Here is a 15,369-nt window from a genome sequence, read left to right as displayed (position 1 = left end):
GGAACCGGTCTGTATGTGGGATCCGAACCCTCGGGCGGGAGCGCCGCCGCGCTTCCCAAGCGGCGCACTTATTCAGTGCGCCACTGGGCCGGCCCTTCCCAGTGGCAATTTTGACTTCTCTTTTTTGCAATTACAATTCGTATTTCCTAATAGTATTTCTATGTATGAAAATTCACCAGTTTTAGTTATCTTTTATTTTCTACTCTGGTAGATGAACATTTAGCTTTGCTATATCATCCTGCCTGTGTCCTGTTTACCATCCTTCCAATATGACTTTTATGTATATCAGTATTTATGTATATCAATTATGTTGTTATGACTATGCAAACATCATTCAGAGTAGAGCATTGATGGCATTATTTTTTCTAGAAGTTATTAATTGCCTTGCTTTTTAAAATTTACTTTATTTTCTTTAACTTTTTTTGTTAAAAACTCTCCATACCTTCCAACAGCATCTCAGAACAATTTCCCTAAAAGGTTATTTTCATCTGGTAATCCTAGTTAAAAATAACCTTTCTTGGGCCGGCCCGGTGGCGCACTGCTACAGTGCGCCACTTGGGAGTGCAGCGGCGCTCCCGCCGAGGGTTCGGATCCCACATACAGACCGGTTCCCGCTCACTGGCTGAGCGAGGTGCGGGCGCAACGCTGAGGGTTGCGATCCCGTTGCCAGTCCCGGTCCGGTACGGGCGCGACACTGAGGGTTGCGATTCGTTGCCGGACACGAAAAAAGACAAAAAATAAAAATTTAAAAAAAAAAAATAATAACCTTTCTCTGTACTGGTTTTCCTCTGGTTGTTGTGCACAGCTGTCATCATGAGACTTCCTTTACTGTCATCCTAGGAATTCTCTGTCTTTGCTTTTGTCTTGTTTTTGATTCCCTGTCATTCTCCTGTCTTTATTTGCTCCTTTGTTACATTGGAGCCAACCCTCCAACATGTTTGTCTCTTGAGTCACACTGCTCTCACCTGAACTGGCTTTCCTCCACGGCCTATTCAATATAGATGTCATCCTGGAATCTCCTTTGATCATCATCCTGATTTCTTCTATCACTCCTCTGGGTAGATTTCCTGTTTTCTGTTCCCCGTCTTTCTTGATTTTGGTTTATGCCTTTGTTGTTGTTAGTGGGAGAGTTAAATTTTGAGATTTACATGTCTTAAAAAATGCCTCTTCTCTTAGATTTGGTTAAGTATTTTCTGAGTAAAGAATTGAAAGGTGGTTATAATTTTCTTTCAGAATTGTGAAGGTATTATTTTCTCTTTTTGCGTTGCCACTGAGAATTCTAAAGTTATTTTGATCCCTGATTCCCTGTGTGACCAGATCCTTAAAGATTTTCTTCCTTTCCATTTTCTTTTTCTCTCTTTATCCTTACTATTGGGATCCTGAGTCCTTTGGATTGGTCCTCTAAGTTTTAAAATATTTTTTCCGCTATTTACCATCTCTTTCTTTTACTCTCTACTTTCTGGGAGGTTTCCTCCTCTTGATTTTCTAACTCTTGCACTGAGTCTTTTATTTTTGCTAATATGTTTTAAATTTCCCAGAGCTCTTTTTTCCCTCTTTTTATAGTTTTTCCTTTTATTTTTCCTTTTGTTGTTGGTTTTGTTGACGGTATTGTTTCAGACTTGCAATATCTTCTCTTATCTCTCTGAGGTGATTAAGGTAAAATGTTCTTGAAGCATCTTCCCCCTGAATATTCTCTGTTTTCTTTAAGTTGCTTTTATCTGCTTGCTTTGGTCTCTTTCCTTTTATAAGTTTTCCTTACGTATCCATTTTATGTTTCCTAATATATCTGGTAATGCTTGGAGATTACCAAAAACTAAAACTTCTGAGTATGTGGGTGATACTTGCTAACTTTGAGCTTCACAGTGGAGAGCTCTAGCTGGACCTTTTGTTAAGGAAACCCCTGAAGTAAGTATCTTTAGAGACTTCCTCTTGGGCTGGTCCGTTTTCCCAGGTTTCAAGGTTCTTCTAATTTCCTTCTTGAATATAGTTGCCTAATTTAGCAAATAAAAATACAGGATGCTCGGATAATTTGATATATTTTAGTATAACTATGTCTCATATTATATATATTAATATTTGGGATGTAGTTACAATAAAAATTTATTCATTGTTTATATGAACTTCAAATTTAAACAGGAGTCCTGTTGTGTATTTTATCTGGTAACATTATTCCTAAAGAATAAATCTCTTGCTGACAGCATTTAGAGAACTATCTGGGGGAAATGGCCTTGCAGGGAGTGGTGGTGAGGTGGAGGAAGATGTTTCTAATATTCAGTTTGCTTCATTCATGTAATCCCCTTAAACCATGCCTTTCAAACTTTCATCTAAAGAACATTGCTTTAACCTCTGTGGAAGTAAGTTATGAGTCTTTTACTGGAGTAAGGGAGAGTCAGTTGCCCATCTCTGCTGGGTACTTAGTTACCTAAGGCATTCTTCACAGTTTTTCAACAATTTTCCTTACTTTAGCCACCACAACCTTACTCCCAGCTCTGAGGTACCTAGTGGTCCCAGTGATGAATTTTTTGAGTTCTCTGCAGTGCAAGGGAGCATTGATTCTTGGCTTTCCCCTCTGCCAGTTTAGGACGTGGCTTTCTTAGGTCTGCTAAATAGGTTACCACCTTTTGCATCAACTAGCTTCTAAAGCCATGCTGTGTTCTATCCTCCAGTTCACCTTTCCTTGTGAATTTGTCTTATTTTAAAAATCAGTGTTGATTTTTGTAGGATTTCAAGGGAACAAAACAGAAGCATATGTTCATTCTACCTTTACCTGAAAGTTATAACACACTTGCCCTAAAGTGCTTGCCTTCCATCTGCAAAAATGGGAGCAGGGAGATCAGTAAGAGGCTAACGCTTTAGTCATGCAAGAAATGAAGGTAGCTTGGAAGAGGTACAAATGGAGTTAACTGAATATGGATCTTCCTTTCGAGAACTTTCCATCTGCATGGTGAGATGATTCATATACTTTATGTTCAAATAGCTAGGTTATATAGTGGAAGAAAAATCTAATTGAGAACTGTTTAGTCCATGTTCAGATGTAAAATAACTTTTCCAGATCACAGGGGTTGCCTCTAGATCAATTCTAGGGCTCGTTACAACTCTAAAGGTCTTTTATTGTGTGAAATAGGCAGTAAGAGAGAGAGTACACTAGTGTCTAAATTTTAAACTTTTTAAAAATTTGAACATTCTTGATAATAAAAAGCATTGCCAACTTGCGAGCAATGATGATACAGTTGTTCATGGCTATAGGCCAAAGATCTGATTGCTTCTGTACGTGGTTAATCTGTTTAACAGTGACTTGCAAGAACTACTGGAGTCTGAAGTCTTTATTTTTATTACTAGTTGCGTTAGTTATTCAGCAATAAACTGGATTAATCTAATAAAAAAATAACATTATTTACTATACAAAGTGGCACAGCATTTTTCTGGGTCAGGAGAGTATTTCAATTAACTTTCTTATGACTTTTTTTTCCTAAGAGCAGCTAGCATTTTATTTATTTTATTTTTTATTTTTAAATCCCCTCCCAGCTTTATTACAGTATAATTAACAAATAAAAATCATATTTACAGTGTACAAGGTGATGTTTTGATATAGTATACAGGTGAATTAACACATCCCTTGCGACTTTCTTATGACTAACTGATTTGTGTCACTCCCCTAGATTTGCACTCTGTTGAAGTGTGCAACAAATGACTTAAACACTTGTGGTGACCCAGTTGAAACTGCTTCCACCACGTTTGAGATGTTCTCCCTCAGTGGCACTTTTGAAACCCAGCATGTCTTCCCTGAGGTGTTGCTGAGTGAAATTCAGCTTGCACCTGGAGAATTTCAGGTGAGAATCTTTACATGCTATTGCCAATTTCAAGAAGAAGCACTTTCTGAGATCAAAATCTACATGAGTACTTACAAATATAAAAATCTCCACTTGGAGAGGGTGAAATTATCCTTGGGGATTGTGAAGGACACTGAGCAGGCTGAATTTCTTGCCTGAAAATTCTTACTGTAATAACTATCGTGTTCTTGAGAATAAAGAAAAAAATCTTATTTAAGGAGCTGGGCTGTTCAAGGTATGTTGAGCAGGAAGTAGATTCAACAAGAATAATTTCAGGACCAGTCCCACCAGAGAAAGCCCCTGAAAATCACTGGGGAGTGACAGCCTAAGGAAGTTGAAAGGGCACCCTGTCATTGTGTAGGTCAAAGCCTGGTGTGGCCATAGGAGAAAAGGAGAAAAGGAAAAGCTGAAGGAGAGAGAATTCGACAGCTGCTGATGTTGGCAAAGAAGCAATAACTGTTTTTTGGGGTTTTTTAAGAGTCCAGAAATAATTTCTTGCTGTGCATGTGCTCTGCCCAGCTACAGGCTTCCCCTGGTTTTTCCTGGCACGCTCTCCCCTTTCCTGGCAGAAACAACTGTGGGGTGGGGAACAGAATGAGATGGTTAGGAGACTGTGGGGACTGAGTGACTGGGGACAATAGATGCTTATTTCAACCCCCCTTAGTCTATCGCTCCTGATCCTTTGGGGGAGTTTTTATCTTACCTGAGAGGACTAGATTTCTCTCTTATATACTACCGGGTCTATTGTTTTATGTTTATAAACATGGGATGCTGTCTCAGCTAAGGAAATTATAAGATATTGATTGCAAGCATTTTAGTAGTAAATGAATTGGTACCAGTTAAATAGCTCCAATTTTTCTTGTACTCTGCAATATTTCAAATATATCTAATAGAACGGAATTTGGCCAGTATTTTTATTGTTTTTTCATCCAGTTATACTGAATTTTAAAAGTGTCTTGTGGGATTATATAACTTAAAGGAACACCCTGTCTGCTTTTCTGTCTTGTAAATAGGTATCAAGTGATGGACGCTTGTTCAGCCTGAAGCCAATATCTGCACCTGTATTAACAGCAACTCTGTTTGGGAGGTGGTATGAGAAGGATGGGGCATTAAATGTTTCATCAGCCCTCACGGCACAGGCACTAATAATAATGCTAATAGTTATAACACCTATTGTATACTCAATATATTGGTAAAATATTTATATTTTCCATTTTATTTTGGATAATTTAAATAATGACAGATGAGAAAAGGATTGGTCTGGATTTTTGCTAATTGCGGTCTCTGGTGTAAATGAATTACTAATATACATTTATGTAGCACACACATAACATAATATAAGCTTAATATAATAGCTATTAAAGTAGATTTTTTTAAAACACCTGCATTTGATCATTGGTCTTTCTTAGATTTGGGCTGTTTGTATCAAACGAGTATCACAAATGTTTTGCACAGAAGAAATAAAAATTACAGTTAAAAAAAGCACATCAAAACTATCATAAAATACACTTATAGGAAGTCTAAATCTATTGTTGCTATTACAACAAATATCTCTGATTCAGTTCTGCTTAAGATTTTCAATGATTTAATCTTTTTTCTCTGTTAGTTATCTACCTAAACAATATATTTTACTTCTCTTGTGGGCTAAATAGTGCCCCCACAAAATTCATACTGGGGGTACTAAACCTTTGTACCTCAGAACATGACTATATTTGCACATAGGCTCTTTATAAAGGTAAAATGAGGTCATTAGGGTGGACCCTAATGTAACATGACTGTTCATATAAGAAGAGGCAATTAGGACACAGACACACAGAAGGGAGACCATGTGAAGACATAGAGAAAGACAACTATCTATGAGCCAAGGAGAGAGGCCCTCAGAAAACCGATCCTGCAGTCATTCTGATCTTGGACTTCCAGCCTCCAGAATCATGAGAAAACAAATTTCTGTTGTTGAAATCACCCAGTCTGTGGTACTTTGTTATGGCAGCCCTAGAAAACAATGTCTAATCTCCCCTCCCTTTCCTATCACCTCCATTTTCCACCATTATCTGAAGCTTGAGGCAAAATGGTTTCCTAGTAAAAGGGTTTCTTATCCAGCTAGCCTGGGTCCACAGATTCCAGTAGACACTCTTAGAGAAGAATTGCTGATGAATTGATAGTGAAGCCACCAGATCATTGAATATTCTCTGGAATTAGGAAACTAGAAAGTCACATTTTTGAAATTATATATTTAATCTAGCATTAAATGTTCTGTTTCAATAACAGTAGAATCCCTTGACATTGCACAAATTAGTGAAACAAAGAACATCTTTTAAGTCAAAACCTCTCTTACCTGATAGACTATCCACATGCACTAATATGCATCTCACACTGTGCAAAACATGCCCTTCTGCAAAGAGATCAAGGCAGTGGTGATCCATGCCAGCAACACAACACTTTGAAATAAAAGTTTTTTGTGGCAGATCTTTTTCCTAAAAAATACTACATCATCCAAAAAATATTTGAGTAAAAGTAATCTCGTGCTTTTGGGTGACATTAACTGATCCTTTTTTCAAGACCTAATAGAAAATAAGAAAGCTCCTTATGTATCTAGGAACAGGAATCATCAGGGCAAGCCTCAATACTGTCATATAATTTTAATTTAAAGCAAAAAACTTGCTGATGTGTCAGTGATAGGCTTGAAATATTAAAGACTTCAAAAAATCCTTTTTTTTTCTGTATAACATTGACAACTTTATTAGTTATCCATGGTGGTATAACAAATTACTCCAAGTAATTTATTGTCTTTACCAAGTTTCTGAGGGTCAGGATCCAGGAGTGGCTTAGCAAGGCTGTTCTAGCTCAGTGTCTGTCCTGTACTTGTAGCTAACCTGTCCCCAGGGTTGCAGTCGTCTCAAGGCTCTGGTGGGGCTAGGAAATCTTCTAAGCTCACTCACATGGTTGTTGACAGGTGTCAGTTTCTTGCTGGCAGTTGGCTGAAGGCCTCTGTTCCTCACCACATGGACCTTTCTATAGGACTGAAATTGTCACAAAATGGCAACTGGCCTCTCCCAGAGTGATCATTTTCAGAGAGAAAGAACATGAGAGAAAGAGACAGAGAACCTAGGATGGAAGCTGCAGTCTTTTATAACCTAATTACAGAGGTGGCATCACTTCTGCCATGTGCAATGGGTCACATAGACCAACACTGGTACAATGTGGGAGGGAATCACACAAAAGTGAGACTATCAAGATGTGGGGATCATTGTGGGTCATTTTGGATGCTGGCTATTGAGGTGAATATATGTATTTATATTTATATATGTATGTGTGTGTTTGCTATAGAATTTTAAAAAGTGGGATTTTTTTCTTTTCTTTTTGCTACATGTGATATGTCTTTCAAAATACACTACCAATATTTATATTTGAAAATTACTATGCCAAGGAACTTTCTATAATTACTTTCTATAATTACATTGTTATTTAATAACCTCTACTTTGGGTCTGTAGTAAAATTCAAGTTGATTATTGGCTTAATTACACTTTGTGGCAAAACCAACTCCTCTTGATATACACCAGTGACTTTTGCATTTATTTTTGAGAAGTCTACTTTATAAGGGAATACACACCAAAAAGTAACAGAGAACAAGCAGCGTAAGTTCCAGGATCATTACTTCATGAAGTGACACCACTAAGAAAAAGGATCTTAAAAACATCACCATATTTAATTAACTGATTTTTTTTTTTAAAGCAAGGTTTTTTTCCCCCTTATAATCTATAAAAATATATATTACACAAGAGGGACTCAAATAATCAGTGTTTTGAATATCAAGAGGAATACTGAAAAAGTCAGCTGGAAAGTCATGTAGATGTCTAGGCTGTTCTAAAACACATCATTTGGCCCTTATACTGAAAATTGTCTTCTTATTCCTCCCATTTCCTCTAATTCTCTGTCCTGTGGATGTTCTGAGCTTGTTCCAAATGTATCACTTTAATTTCTGTTTTTGAAAAGACAGTAAAATTTTTAGATGAGGAAAGTATCTTACATCCACTAGTAATACTTAGGCAGCATGCTCTAGTGCTCAATAGGATTATTGCTTTAAGTATAGACAGTGCAAAAGCAAATCTGTGTTCTAATATTATTCTTACTTATTTGGTGTTGGCATGATTAATATGAAACTTAGTAGATAAAAATAGTAAGTAAATATGGGACCTAATAAATCTAAAGAGCACTTTAAATATGAAGACAATTATCACCAAAACTTAAAATATGAGGAAAGCAACCTATATATTAATAGTGCTGCAGTGTAGTGCTGCTATTGTGTATATCATTTTTATTATGGTAAATTATAGATTAGACTTAAACAAAAGCTTGTATTCTTGACAATCAAGATGTACTATTTTTCAAAGTCCTTAATGAATCCAAGGAGCGGGACATGACAAAGTAAATAAGGTCTAGCATGAATCAGAGCTGAAAGGGGAAGAGTAAAGAAGAAGGGAAGGGAGGAAAATCCATGAGAGTTCTCTATAATCCAATGAAAACATGACACTTATTTTTTTGGACAAAGTTTCTTATATGGGAATGCAAAAGAACGCGTGCTCACTCACACATGTGCATACACACATATTTTCACACACTGGTGACTGCAGACACAGGCCAAAGCACATTTGGGGACCTATATTTGGACATAGATGCAGATTTAAATGTGAGTCACCTGTATTTATAGCTCTAGAAAAGTGCTTATGACAGAAAGGTTTGTTTGGGTGTGGTGCTATCAGACAGGAAACAAACCATGCATCCCTTCAAAAGCCAGTCCTCAAAAATGCCATCCTACAGGGAAATGCACCTGGCCTGTACGTGGAGGGCTGACTTCTGCTCAACAAATGAAGCCCAGGTGGCAATCTCCTTTTCCTCCAGCCTCCTGGCATCTCAGGAGCACTTGGCCATTGCATTGTTCTTTCTTCTTGCTCAATATTTGTCCAATTTCAATGGCCAGGTGTGAAGGCATGGGGAGCTTTGGTTTCAACCTCAGAGAACTTGCATTTATTAGAGTTGAACCTGTCCTGAGTATGAATGCTGGTGAGAGCAAGACTTCTCTGGTCTGGCTCCTACCTCACAGGAACTGAATGGTGTCAGGTTCAAGGGGACCTGGTGTCTGGTAGTTTGCTGATAACTGTTAACCTGAACTGATGGGGGCCCTGCATGCAGTTCTAAGACAGGCCTCTGGGGTGAGTGGAGCCCAGATACTAGGACCAGGACAGAAGGCCAGCTGAGCAGCTGGCTGCAGCCTGGGAATGTGGTGACACACTTCATGTATCCTAATTGTCACAGGGAAGGGCTTTCTCCCATAAGGTGGGACCTAAGAATGCCAACTGGGAGATCATTGGGCTGTGACTCTCTTCATCCAGCTTTTTTGCCTTTTCTTTATTCTTTACTAAGTGCATCTTTGCAATGATGGGAGAGCTTCAAAGTGTTCTCCAGCAGAGATGTAGGAAACCAGTGGAGGTGGGAAAGAAGGATAAATGTGGGCTGTAACTCATTCATTTCTCTCCTTAAAAAATCCTAAACCTCCCCAAATATTGCTGTGGTCTTTTTCTCTTTGCTAAAAGTACTCTCAAGGTGATGGAGAAAATAGGGGAGGGAAAACATTCTTTATATCTCTATAAATACATCTGTATAAAAATTTAAGAAAATAAAAACAACATAGACATTCCAGGTTCCAATAATATTCAGTCTTTGGAGAGGGGGTCAAGTGTCTGTGTCAGCTGACTGTAGAGAATGATGCTCCTACTTGCCTGGAACCCCTGGTCTTGCAAAATATTCAAAATTGCAACTAAAAGAAAAGGAAAGAATTAAACAATTGTAAAATATAAAAATGCTTCTGAAGGATTCCATGGCCCTCTCACTCTAATATCCTGCACCCGGGGCATGCCCTACCCCTCATGTTCCCAAAGGCTGGCTGCTATTTTCCCATGCTGGACAGCCCCTCAGCCCCTGCTCAGTGCATTCTTCCAAGCATGTACAGTGGCCCCGACAAGAGTCATTGTGTTTATTTCTAAAATATTCCAAGCACATTTTATTATTGCTGAGGTATAATAACAATAATGAGCTCTTTTAAGTATCTATTAAAACCAGGAACTTTTTCACACAAAACAATCCTGTTAAGCAAACACTATTTTATTCTAAAAGGATAACACTGAGGCTTAGAGAGGCTAAGTACAAATGGTCCGCTACTTATAATTTTTTGACTTTATGATGGTGCAAAAGTGATATTCATTCAGTAGAAATTGTACTTAGAATTTTTAACTTTGGTCTTTTCCCAAAAAGTAATATGCAGCTACTGAAGTGCTATAAGATACTCTCTTGTGATGCTAGGCAGTGGCAGTGAGCCACGGCTCCCAGTCAGCTACACAGTCATGAGGGCCAACCACCAATACTGTACTCTACAATAAATTACACATGGTATGTTCAACACTTTATTGTAAAATAGGCTTTCTGTTAAATGATTTTGCCCAATAGCAGGGTAATATAAGTGTTGTGAGCACATTTAAGGTAGGCTAGGCTAAACTATGATGTTCTCTACGTTAGGTCCACGAGATGCATTTTCACTATTTTCAATTTACAATGGGTTTACTGAGATATAACCCCATCCTAAGTCAAGGAGTATCTGTAATACATTCAACGTCAACCAATAATAAGTGGTTGAGCTGGGATAAAATGTCCAGCTCCTTCTACCTCAAATGTATATACTCCTTCACTGTGCCTTACTTTCTCTTTAGAATATGTATTAGTCAGCAGACAGGCTAGGTTATGATGCAGTAACGAATAATACCAAAAGTCTCATAGCTCAATACAACAAAAGTTTATTCCTTGCTTATGCAGAGTTCACTCCAGGGAGCTAGCATTTATGTTGTAGTTCAGAACTACAGGCTTTTTCTGTTTGTTTGTTTTTATCTGTGTCAACTCCTTATCAACCTACACTTCCATAATTTCTCGAGCATGAGAAGAGAATATGGGGCCTAGCCACAACCAGGGACACTGCTACCCCAGGTTCTCACCAGGGTCCTGAGGTATGGAGCCAGGGGAAGCCAAACCCAGCTGCAACCAGGTAAAGAGCACACCCAAAACACCATTTCCACGTGGGTAGCCCACCATAGCCACTGCAGTTGCCATGGCTGCCACAAAAGCAGCTAGTTGCTATAGCAGTCATCACAGCCACCATGCAGATGGCACACCAGACACTCAACTGCATTGGCACATGGACAGTCACCAGTGGAGACCCCCCACAAAAAAGAAGAGGTCCTTTTTCTCCACAAAGCACACTCCAGAGTAATAGAAGAAGCATCTGCTATACGGTAATAGTATGGACCTGAACACATTTCCTTCAGTACTGGAAAGATCATATAGGCAACAAATCAACAGAGAAATAGTTAGTCTATCAGAAGGAGAGAACAAATCTATGGTTATTAGAGAGGAGAGAGGGATGGGAGAGATTGGATATGGGGCATAAAGAATAAGTATGATTTGTAATAATGAATATGCTAATAAAAAATAAAAAAATAAGAGAATATGGAGGAAATGCATACTGCCTTTTAAATGCTTACATCAAGTGATACATGTCATTTCCACTCATATTTTATTGGCCAAAGTGAGTCATATGTCCATGTCAAATTTAAATGATGTAGGAAGTATAATTCCCATGTATGCCCAGGAAAAGGAAGAGATTCATCAATATTGGTGAGCGCTAGTAATATCTATCATCGAATGAAAGTTCCTCAAAGACATGTATCTTACCTTCTTCAACTTTAGCATGCAGAAATCACTCGATACATGATCGATGTCTGCCATGAGCACCAGGGCTGCTGCTACCATCCTCTTATTCTCCAACCTGTAACTGTTATATTCCTTGCCTTCTGTCCCTTTATTTTGTTGTCAGCTCCATCCATATACCTGCCAATTGCAAGGCACAGTAACACCAGTCTCTTTAAGAACAAGGCTAAGATCAGGTTTCTATGTTTCCTGCCCTTTTCATGGATCTGGATTTTACCTGTATCTTCTTGCCCAGAGAATGTAAAAGCATCATTGATATTTTGTATGTAGTGCTTTATAGTTTACAAATATTTTTACATACTTTTTCTTATGTTTCACAAGGTAGCACATTTTTTTCTCCCTTTTTAATTAGAGAGCAAAGTGTAATATTCAAATTTTCTAACTAACGTGTATCAAATCCTCAAACCAAGATCCTTTTAACTTCATGTCCAGTGCTTTCTCTGCTACTCTAGATTGCTCGTATTTTCTTACAAAGCTATCTAGACTGTGGCTTACTGAGGACTCAATGTTAATCCCATTTAAGTGTTGGACACTGATTTGTTGCTCAACTATTACTAAAGTCAGATTTCAATTGCATTGTTACCTTTATCAGGGAGATATGTCACATTCTTCATCATCAATCTTGTAGCTTTACTAGCTGCAGACTTTGGTAGAATGCAGGGTGGGTGCTAAGATGAAAGTACTCAATCAATATTAAAGCACATATACATCCTGGAACAAAGATTGAAGTTAGTTGATTATGTCTGTTGACATGGCATGAAGAATAAAAACTTTCCTTGAGACATTGCAAGAATACTGTCAACATATAGAATGGGAATTTTTCAGCCTTGAGAGGTAAGTTTAGAAGGATCAATGAAAATGTGTTAACAGAAGAGAGAGCTTCTTTTAATCTTTATATTTTGAAATCAGTTCCATATGTTGGTCCAGACACAGAAATACAGCAAAAGCTATCAGCATGGACAGCTATTTAGCCATTAATACTTTCTAGAACTTTGAACTCTGCCAAAGCTTACGGGGTTCAGCTGTCAGTATAGTGGTAGATTACTGGATAAATAATATTTATTGTAGGCATGTTGATTGAATAAAGTTAGAAATGAGTTATAAAAATACTACCATCACAAAATACTGTTTTAACAGAATATAACGTTGGTTTAATGAAATTGGTTGTGAGACAGCAGATTTTTCCTTTCTATGGTAAAATTTCATCTTGCTTCATCCAAGACAATTAACTGAGGGTTTATTTGCTGTTGCAATATGAGCAAAATTATTTGAAAAGCCTGCTTTCATGGGTACCTGGTAATAGGAAAGCAGTTGTTGAAGAGATCAATTATAAAAGCATTAGCAGCAAAAAATAAAGTCCGATAACCTGAAAATAACTCCCTAGGTGCACACATATGATAAATTTTAACGGAAATATATATGTGAAAGTTATCTTCAGAGATTGCTGATAAAAATATATTGCAATACTTTTAGTGATTAAGACAATTACAAATACTAATTTGAAAATGTTTCAAAATTACTATTAGTATGTTATTATATCATCTGCCTAGCATGTAATTAAGATTTCTTTGCCAATCCATCCATAATTGGGTATTAAATTCTCAATAATGTAATAATCTCAGTTTTCCCTATCTAGAAATTTGAGGGTCTGAGGTAGAAATGACCTATAGAGAAGGGAAAACACTTTGGTCAAACGACTCTCTCCCCCCACCCCCCAAATTCTTAGTAGTGGTTGGGAGCTAGATCTCTAAAGTCAGGCAAATCAGGAATTAAATTCCACTGCTGCCCTTTGGTAGTAACATCTAATTTACAGTTCTTTCCTTTGTAAAATGATGGTTAAAACAGTACCTATTATTTAGAGTTGCTCTGAGAATAAACTTGGGATTTCATGTGATGCCCTCAGCCCAGTGACTGGTACAGGGTCGGTACAAGTTCCTTCCTCCTCTCCCTCCTGCCCCTTCCGTGTTTCCTCTTCCTACCTTTTCTCTCCTCTTCCCCCTCCTCTCCCTTCCTCCTCTCCTCCTCCTCCTCTTCATACTTATTATTCGCCCCTATTATGATCGGCAGTGGCCAAGCTTAGGTTGTGCCCACACAAGCAGTGTGTTCAGGTTCTGCCTTCAAGAGTTCTAAGATGCCAGAGAAGGATCTGAGGGACACGCTCTGGGAAATCCAGTATTAGAAATTTTTGCGCTGGGGCCGGCCCAGTGGCACACTCGGTAGAGTGCGGCGCTTGGGAGCGTGGTGGCGCTCCTTCCGAGGGTTCGGATCCCATATAGAGACCGGTCTGCTCACTGGTTGAGCGCGGTGCAGGCGCGACACCGGGGGTTGCGATCCCGTTACTGATCACGAAAAAAGACAAAAAGGAAAAAAAAAAAAAAAGAAAGAAATTGTCGCCCTAGTTTCTCCCAATCTCTCCCCCCACCCCCAAGAAGAAGAAGAAAAAAAAAAAAAGTGGAGGGATAAAGTTGCTTCATATTGGGTCACGCCATTCCGGGACCCTTGGAAGGAGGGACCCAGTATAAAAACTCCCATCCTACAAACATTTGTAGAAGGCTGCCCTCTATAGGTCCACAGGAATATGACATCTGGGTCAGAGATTCACGTTCAATGAGAATGTTCAAGGTGTAGTTTCTTAGGGATGTGTCAGCTGAGTGCCTCGGTGTCATGCCATTCTTCTATTTGTGGTGGCCAAAGGATAGATATATACACCATCCTCTAAAGCTCCACCCTGTAATATTCTTGAAAAGATTCAGAGTTGGTGGCATTAGGAGGTTTTAATCAGCCAACCTGTTTTCTGAAAGGAGTAATTAGGAGATTTATGAGACCTGCTAATATTTGGTCTGTCCTCAGGGCTCTGTAATGAATTCAGTTTTTAAATTACCACTTTGCTTTTTAAATTCCATATCATTATTTATGTCCGTAAGTATTATTTACTGTTCCAGGGACTGTGTTAGTCTCTTTACATATGAATATTCCAAATATACTGAGATATTTAGATATAAAAGTTCTAGATATGCTAAGATACTTAGATAGAAGTGCCTGTAATGTAATTTTTTGTATATATATTAGGTATCTATATGAAGTTTTCATTATAGTGAACTGACTCAGTAGCTGTTGAATTCTAGGCCCATGAATGGCTACATGTCTTTTGCATGGCTAATAAAAGGCATGGTTATCCTGTTCTGTACTTACATATTCTCTGGTAATCATAATGGTTATTTGTGCTGAACTGTATTATAGCTTGATATTTAAGAAAATATATAGTGTACTACCTTTGTAGTCAAGAAGTATGTAGATTGTACGAAGTTGCCTTCCGTAGGTCTATTTGTCCTTTTTTGTTCTCCATACTGCAAGTTCAGAAACTCGTTTCTCTCAATTCCATCACAAGTAATCAGACTCTTGGAAATTGAGCCACTTGAACTGAACTCACCAAACACAATTTATAAACCAGAATGAGTCTAGTCATTTACACAAATGGAGAAATAAAATGTCAGCACAAAGGAATAGAACTTTATAGTTAGGCCCGCATTCAATTCCTGGCTTTCCTACTTGTTTTGAGACCAAATTCCTGAGCTGTTTGGAGAATCAGTCTTTTTATTTATTTATTTATTTATTTATTTATTTATTTATTTATTTATATTTTTTTTTCCTTTTTTGTCTTTTTTCGTGACCGGCAACGGATCGCAACCCTCAGTGTCGCGCCCGTACTGGACCGGGACCGGCAAC

General features: G+C 38.1%; 1 protein-coding gene across 1 annotated transcript in view; it reads left to right on the top strand.

Moving 5' to 3' along the window:
- VNN1 (vanin 1) overlaps nucleotides 1-5,157 on the top strand; it is a 26,475-nt gene extending 21,318 nt beyond the window's left edge. Inside the window, exons 7-8 of the mRNA XM_008586908.1 lie at nucleotides 3,660-3,830; nucleotides 4,844-5,157. Coding sequence (XP_008585130.1) covers nucleotides 3,660-3,830; nucleotides 4,844-5,026 — 354 coding nt within the window. The 3' untranslated portion in view covers nucleotides 5,027-5,157. The remainder of the gene's footprint in view (nucleotides 1-3,659; nucleotides 3,831-4,843) is intronic.
- Nucleotides 5,158-15,369: the final 10,212 nt, after the last annotated feature.

The sequence above is a fragment of the Galeopterus variegatus genome, unplaced genomic scaffold (assembly GCF_000696425.1).
Source record: "Galeopterus variegatus unplaced genomic scaffold, G_variegatus-3.0.2 Scaffold114, whole genome shotgun sequence".
Classification (NCBI taxonomy): domain Eukaryota; kingdom Metazoa; phylum Chordata; class Mammalia; order Dermoptera; family Cynocephalidae; genus Galeopterus; species Galeopterus variegatus.
Note: the sequence above shows the minus strand (reverse complement) of the source record. Positions and strands in the feature narration are given on the sequence as shown.